We start from the raw sequence: 8,020 nt of genomic DNA on the forward strand, positions 1-8,020 counted from the left end.
TCCGGCCGGGGGCGCGACGCGGCGACTCCCTCTCGGGGAGCCCGGCAGCCTCCGCACCCCGGGAGGGCGTGCGCCCCTCTGCGGGCAGCTCGGGCGCTGGGCCCCCAACCCAGGGAGTTGCCCGAGACGCCGGGTGACTCCTCCCCGGGGACCGTCCCCGTCTGGGGCGCGTCATTCTCTCCACCCCTGGGGCCGACCCCGGCAGCTTCTCGCACGCCGGCCACGCCGGGACGAGTTTCGGCCACCTGCTCCAGAGCCGGGGAGCCCCGGGCGCCAGCCGCCCGCGCGTCGGTCCGTCGGTCGGTGCGCGCAGGGCCCATGGAGCTGCCCGCCAGCAACACCAGCTGCCAGAACGGTGCGTGCGGGCCCGAGGAGCCCCGGGTGCGCCGCGCGCTTCGCGCCTTCCCTTCCCCGCCGCTCCTTTCCCTCGCGTCTGCTCCTGCGGGGGCCCAAACCGGGGAGGGCAGGGTCAGCGCGGCTTGTGGTCAGGCCCGTCTTGGCGGGGGGTGGGGGGGGTGGGGGGGAGCAGGCTTCTGGCCGACTTCCCCACCTTTGAGGCTGGGGAGCTGAGAGGGCGATTGGGAGGGAAGGGGACGCGTGGGGAGGGAGGGGGCAGAGGGGGGCATAATTAACTGGAGCTGGTCAGCCCGAGGTGGGGGTTTTCACGGTAGTTTATGTATCGTTGCTTCAGATTCTCGCACCTGCCCAGGTCTGGTTGTCTCCCTGGGGCCCACCAAAGACAAGGGAGAGGGGCGCAGACACTCACCACCTGCAAACCCACCCGCACCCTGTAGGTGGGAAAGAACAACCCAGGGAGGGATAAGGAAAGACCCTGAGCTTAAGTTGAGTTCTTACCAGGAACCGGGTGGTAGACTAGGCCCTTTACCTGCATTATCTCATTTAACCCTTAACGCTAGAGGGCAGATAGGTATTATTACCTTGCTGTCTCCTTTCTGAAGAGAAAGAAACGGAGGCTCTGAAAAGCCTGATAATTTGCTCAAGCTACTGCAGTGGGGGGAGTGGAATATAAAATTTGAGTTCTTGGATTCTCAAACATGTACTCATACTACTGTACTGCTTTCTTGGTATGTCTGCATGTTCCTACCTCCTCTTGCAATGGCAGCCTGTCGGATAGCCCTGTTTCTCTAACTTCTTTTTCCCAGTGAAGCGTTCAAAGCCAGCTCTGTGGGTGTTGGCTGGCTTTGGTCTCCTGGCCAACAATGCAGTCCATTTTCAGCCTCACCTTCCCCTGGGGAAGAATACGTTCCCTGGTCCTAGCATATTCTGGAAAAGAAGAGGGAATCACCCGGCCCAACACGCATTTGTCTAATGAGCATCCTCCTCAGAACTGGACTTTCTTTGGCCATCAGCCCTCTCTCTTTTTCTTTCTGTCCTCATGGGAAAACTTAATTCAGTGGAGGCTACTGCGCCCCTGGGCGCTTCAGGCCTCCCCAAAACAGGCAAGCTCACCCTTTGGCCCCACCTCCTGGAGATGCACCTTCGGGAGGGCAGGGGAAGGGGGTAGGAATGGGATTGGCCTTCTTCTTGGGAGTCACCTTCCTTGGCCCATGTCCTGGCTCTGGCTCATTTCCTGTGTTCAGGGAACTCCCCAGACTTGACGGTCTGAGCTGAGGAACAGGAGTGAGAGGTCAGACCAAATCTGAGTAGGGATGGAGATGGCTTCTTGTCTCACCTTCTCTTGATCGTGAGACAGGTGTCAGGAAGAGAGATCTCCCATGGCCAAAGACACATGGATGTCCCCTGGTGGGTTCCAGGCCCAGCTCTGCCACTAGGTTTTTGTGAGACTCAAGCAAGTCCTTCCCCTTCTCAGGGCGTCAGTTTTCCTGGCTGCAGGTAAGAGGGTTAGGCAGGCTGTCTTCCCGGGGCTCTCCCAGCACCATTCTGTGCTTCTGTGCCATGGAAGAAAGGTCAATGTCGCCCTTACTTTATTCCACCCAGATGCCACTCTCTGATCCAGACACACTGATGCCAGAGCTTCCTGACCGTTAGGGCGCGCCCAGTACAGCCTGGAGTTCTCACTGCTCTGAGGAGAAGTGCCACCCAGGCTTACATCCTTGGCAGAGTTTTGAAATTCCAGTTTGAAAAAGACCTTCTACCACCAGAGGTCACGAACTCAGATGCCTACAGGGGCTGAGCACATAACCAAAATGACTGAAGGGAAGCAGATAGGGACACTGGGGCATTGCAAAGGACATGTCCCTTTGTGGGGGCAGCCACTCTCATCTGCAGTCAGTGGTCAGCTCTGGGAAGGTGTGCTCGATGAGGTAAACAGAGGCAGCTCAAAAGCTGAATTTTCATGGGAAATCGGATTTTAAAATGTTGATAATGAATTCATAGTTTAAAACAACCCTCAGGAGGCCAAATGGAACCCCAGCCTGCCCTTGCTGCCTGCCCTGTGGGGTGTAGGTGACAGTTAAGTGCATGGCTTTGGCATCACACGGGCTTCGGGAACAATTTGGCTTCACTGTGTACCACCAGTTTCGTCTTACTCAGCTTACCAAACTTATCAGGGCCCCAGTTTCTTCCGCTAAAACCGGGACACGATCACTGTGCCATTTCCATGACAGGAATGCTCATGCAAAGCCCCAGAGTGGAGGAGCATGCAGTCCTGGCGTTGGGGGATTACTGGCTGTGCTTTACGTGGTTTTACTGAACTTGGGCAGCTTAGCTCTTCTGACAGAGGGTCTGCCCCTCGGGCCCAAGTTTGTCCTATTATCCTTGGCGTTTGTGCCAGAGGGCAAGCCAGGGTTGGCGGGTTCTGGGGCATGAGGGCTGACTTGGGCTCTCAGGATCTCTAGGACTTGGAAGGCAAACTAAAGAGACGCTCCATGGGACGGCAGGGACAGCAATCCCTCTGAGGCCTCAAGGAGGCCCCAGCCACTGACCACGGGCATCAGAGGTCTTAGAATAAGGCCCGGGAATGGTCAATTCTAACCAGTAGGCTGCTTATATTTAATTATCTTCAGGCCTAGAAGGGGCTGTGGGCTCTCTAGCCTCACTCCCTCATGTTAACTCTCAGGAGTCTCCATTGTGGCTAGAGGTGGGGATATGGAAGTAAAGAGGCCTCTTGGAGGGGAGAATCCTTGTGTGATCCTGAGCTGTTGGAGGTCCAGAAGCTGGGAGGGGATGCCTAGGAAGGGTGGGAGTTTGGATTCCGTGATGCTTGAGAGCCTGGAAGACCCTGCTTGGTGTGGGGGGCATTAGTACACCTTAGTGGTCATGTGCTGGAGTTCTGAAGTCAGATAGTCTGTGTTCTCAGGCAAGGGGCCTGACCTCGCATGGCCTCTCTTTCCCATCTATGAAATGGGAACTCAAGGCAGCGCTTATCTGACAGATGGTTATAAAAATTGGATGAGTTCATGCAAATAAAACCCCTAGCTGGGGGTAAGGACTCAGTGAATGTTATTTATTATTGTTAGGTTGAGGCCCATAGTGTGGATGGAGGCTCACTGCAGCTGACCTATGGGGTCTGAACCAGTAGCCAATTCCAGTATTTGAAAGCATGAAGACGTCCCCAGCGTGACTCTCTTATGGTGGTCTTCCCGTCCAGGTTCCCTGATCAGCGTGTACTGCTCCTCCCACCAAGTGGTGTGCCAGATCGTCGGTGACCTCAGCCCCCAGGTGCCCAGCAATGTCACCTCTCACGACTGGAAGGAAAGGTTCAGGCAGAACTACAGCTTCTACATTGGTCTGGGCCTGGCCTTCTTGTCTAGTTTCCTCATCGGCAGCAGCGTCATCCTCAAGAAGAAAGGCCTTCAGCGACTGGTGGCCTCTGGGGCCACACGGGCCGGTAGGGTCCTGGCGGGGAGGGTGGGTGTGGGGTGTTAGGCAGCAGAGCCCCCAGCCAGCCCCATGAACCTCCCTTCACAAGGGGGCCCCTGCGGTTGGCGACCCTGGCCTACATGGTCACAAAAAGCTCATTGTCAACCCTGCTGGGAATCCAATCCACCCGCAGGAGACCTCCCTTTAAAATCCAACATTTCTGGAGAACTTCAAGATATGTTAATTGGGGTACAGATAAGGAAAAGTCTCAGGGCCAAGAATGAGAAACCCCAGATCTAGTCCAGTTTTATTTCTTACCCGCTCTGTCATCCTGGGCAAGCTGAATGGGAATACAAATACCTCTGTCCAGAGCAGTGTCACACACTACTGTGCCCTCCTGGACTCCCAGATAAGGCCCACTCAAGGCCACAAAAGAATTCCTGAGTCTCTGTCCACAAGGATTTGTTTGCTTGGAAAGAAGGTGTATTTCTATGAACCCACCCTGGAGAAAAGGAATCACGTGTAAAAAAATTCATTCATTTAATTATCATTCACTGCATACCAGCTGTACCAGGTCCCACGCTGGGCGTGGGGACCCAGTGCCCCGTGGGGCATTGAGCCGCACGGGGGACACAGGCAACTGTTCCACAGTGGTTGGCGTGCTCTTCGTCATGGAGAAAATCTAGGACACTTTGGGGATATTTTGGAGGGCCCAGGCTTGGAAAGTTAGGGGAGGTTTTCTGTAAGAGGTGATCTGGAAGCTGGGACTTGATGAGATGGCCAGGTGAAGGGGAAAAGAGGAGGATGTGGTGTTCCAGGCAGAAAGAACAGCATGTGCAGAGGCTCCGAGGTGAGAGAGCATGAGTGATGTTAGAAGCTGAAAGTAGCTCAGGATGGCTGGAGCATGGGGCTGGGGGTGGGGGTGGGGGGTAAGAGATGAGGGAAGGGCCAGATCGTGAAGGGTCTTATAAACTGGGCCACAGAGTTTGGGTGCAGTTGTAAGTGACAAAGGTCTTAGGCAGAGGAGAGACATAGTTCAATTGACAATTTGAAAAGATTCCTGGTTGCTGGGTGGACAATGGATTAGGGGACAAGCCTGGCACCTAGGAGACCAGTTAGGGGAGAGAGACGGCACAACTTGGACTGGGAGAATTGCGTTGGTAACGGAGACCGTGGTGGAGTCCAGAGATAGCTTTCGAAGTTAGAACTTACTGGGTTTGGTGTTGACTGGCTCCAAGGGGAGGGTAAAACAGAGTCGAGACTGACTCAGCTTTCTGACTTGAGCAACTGGGGAGATGAGGGTGTTGTTTTCTGAGATGAAGAATGCAGTATGAGCAGGTTTATGGGACTATGATGGTTCAAGTTTGGACATGTTCAATGTAGTGTTCTGCGGGACACTGCTTTGGAAGCAGACTCCTAGGGTTCCAATTCTAGCTCTTCCATTCCTGGTGATGTGATCCTGTGCAAGGGAAGTGTTTTTTTCTGTGCCTCAGTCTCTTCATCTGTAAAATGGGATTCAGAACAGTTCCAACCACTAAGATTCTTGTGAAGATAAGTAGTGTGTTTACAAAGAGGCTTGGACCAGAGTCAACACGAGGATTGGCGTTACTGGGAGGGCCCGGCAGGCAGTTGGATGCCCAGGTCTAGAGCCAGGTGCTCTCTGAAATGGAGAGCTGTGAGGTGTGGGGAGGAAGTCAGGAGCAATGGTCTTGGCTGCTCTGTCCTGTACTTCTGGACAAGTGTCCGAAAGTCCACCATGTGAACCGAACAAACACAATTCTGGGCATCATAGCATCTCCATTTTAGTGGGAGAAATGTCAGAAAAGAAATACATTAACTCAAATTATAAATAAGTACCACGAAGGAGAAGAGCTGGTGATGAAAGAGAATCCCAACAGGGCAAAAAACAGAGATAAAGGGGTCAGGGAGGGCATCTTAGGGGAAGCAACATTCAAGCAAAGTCCTGAAGAGTGAGTGTAGATATAAGCAAATATCATCAAGAAGACTATCCCTGACACGGAAAAGCAAAGGTCTTCAGGCCAAAAAGAGCTCATTCGTTTGGAGGAACTAGAAGAAAGCCTGAGTGGCAAGTTAATGGTAAGAAGAGTGGCAAGAGATGCTTTTGGAGATGTGAACATGGTCAAAACTATGAACTGGCTTGTTTAGGATTTTGGTCTTTTATAGAGTATTTGGAAGCCATTGGCCTGTTACAAGCTGAGGAGTGACAGTCTGCTTTACAGTCTTAAAGACCATCAGCTACTGTGAGGGAATGGGTTTAAAGGGATGGTGAGAGTGGCACCAGATGAACCTGGGGAGGCTGTTGCCTCACCTCAGGCCAGAGGGGGTAGTGTCTTGGAGTCAGGTGGGGCGGACACATGTGAGATGCTCTTTGGAGAGGGAAACAGCAGGATGGATGGAACACAGAAGGTGAAGGAGTGGGAGAGTCAAGGGTGATTTCCTGGGTTCTGGCTTAAGCAACTAGGTACATGGAGGTACCACTTACTGAATTTCCTTTGGTGGGTGGGTGGCATTTAAAATCAAGAGTTCTATTTAGGACAGTGTTTGGGATGCCTGTGAGAGATCCAAGAGATGTCAAGTAAGCAATTGGACATTCATCTAGGCTCAGAAGGAAGGCTCAGTGCACATATATGAAATAAGGACACCAGTGTAAAGATGGTATGTGAAACTTTGGGAATGGATAAAGTCGCCCAGGAGGGGACCCAGAGGCACGCCCAGAGGACCAACCACAGGGAACATATATTGAACCCTTCAAGACTGGGGAGTGAAGGTAGAGATGGGAAAGGTGCCTGAGAAAGCATGGCCAAGCTCTAACTTTTTGTCCATTCCTTTCTGCAGTGGACGGAGGGTATGGCTACCTGAAGAATGCCATGTGGTGGGCTGGATTTCTCACCAGTAAGTGGGCTCTTTCCTAACAACACTGACCCATTGATGGCAGAAGCAGAGATGAAAAGAGGGGTGAATGGGGCCATTTCTGTCTTCATTGTGCAAAGTGTGAATCTCAATGGGAAAACCTTGGCAATCTTTGCAGGAAGAACATCTTCCCTGTATTTCAGATTACATTCTCCACCCAAAGTCAGTCCATCCATGAAACGTGTATCCCCAGAGAGGCTTGTAGAGAGCTGCTAATATTAGAGGTGTCATTTCCCAACTTCCCTTGAAACAGAGAGAGTTATCACTGCCGGTTGGAGTCTCTTGGGGCTCCTCAGCCAGGTTTTCCATTCCAGAGGCAGTGTGTTGGCTCACTTAGAGCATGGCTGGTCTGCCACTTAAAGTTTGCCCAGATTTGCACATTCACACATTTCCCCTGCTTTCCATCACCCTCGCTGGCTTTCAAACCCTAATTCTTTCGAATGGAAGATTACCCAGCTTTCCATTTATAAATCAGGTTTTGATCCCAGTCTTAGCCAGGGCTACCACATTCATCCTCTCCTTTCAAAGGGCAGACCCAGGTCATTCTTTACCAGCAGAGACAGAAAATGCACTTGCAGGAGTCTGCAAACTAGAAACTCAAATGTGGAGAATTAGGCCCTGTGAGGACGTCAGACTTTCTAACCACCTGCCCACAGTTCCTCTGGGAGAGATGGCTCCACGACCAAGTGGTACCTGGAGAATCAGTAACTAAATGTTTCTTTTTTTTGAAAATTAACACTTTCTAGAATGCATCTTAAGATACAGACCAAACATGAGCAGTCTCTGAGGTACACTTAACCGGTGGCCTGGACTAGAAGCCAAGACGCCGAAGGAACAGGAAGGCGTCCTTCCACAAACATGTCATGTGACCTTGGACTCTGGGCCTGGCTTGCCCATCTTTAAAATGGAAGGATTTGATCAGGAGAGTCTGGGCCTGACCGTCCAATCAGATTCGCTAGGGGGAAAGCGTAAGGACCAAGCCTTTAGGGAATGTGGGCCCGAGATTCTGTGAATGGCTGATCACTAAATGAAGCTGTCTCCACCCAGGTTAGTGTGGGCTGGAGACGGTGCGTCGAAGCCACACGAGCCTGTTTTCTCCCTTCGTTTCTTAGTGGCTGCTGGAGAAGTTGCCAACTTCGGGGCCTACGCATTTGCCCCTGCGACAGTCGTCACGCCTCTGGGAGCGCTGAGTGTCCTCATAAGGTTATTGTCACCTCTCTTGCTGTCTCTGCCTCCTTCCTATTTTCAGTTTGTTGATGTCTGGAACTGTGAGTGGGGTCACCTGCCACTTGCAGTCAGGGACCTG

The 8,020-nt window shown here is 52.5% G+C and overlaps 1 protein-coding gene across 1 annotated transcript in view; it reads left to right on the plus strand.

Annotated features, from left to right (window-relative positions):
* The first annotated feature begins 210 nt into the window (after nucleotides 1-210).
* The window catches only part of NIPAL4 (NIPA like domain containing 4), a 12,811-nt gene continuing 5,001 nt past the window's right edge, over nucleotides 211-8,020 (plus strand). The window contains exons 1-4 of the mRNA XM_031025002.2: nucleotides 211-355; nucleotides 3,572-3,811; nucleotides 6,640-6,696; nucleotides 7,827-7,917. Coding sequence (XP_030880862.2) covers nucleotides 319-355; nucleotides 3,572-3,811; nucleotides 6,640-6,696; nucleotides 7,827-7,917 — 425 coding nt within the window. The 5' untranslated portion in view covers nucleotides 211-318. The remainder of the gene's footprint in view (nucleotides 356-3,571; nucleotides 3,812-6,639; nucleotides 6,697-7,826; nucleotides 7,918-8,020) is intronic.

Source organism: Leptonychotes weddellii, chromosome 7, assembly GCF_054177405.1.
Source record: "Leptonychotes weddellii isolate Sample4059 chromosome 7, ASM5417740v2, whole genome shotgun sequence".
Classification (NCBI taxonomy): domain Eukaryota; kingdom Metazoa; phylum Chordata; class Mammalia; order Carnivora; family Phocidae; genus Leptonychotes; species Leptonychotes weddellii.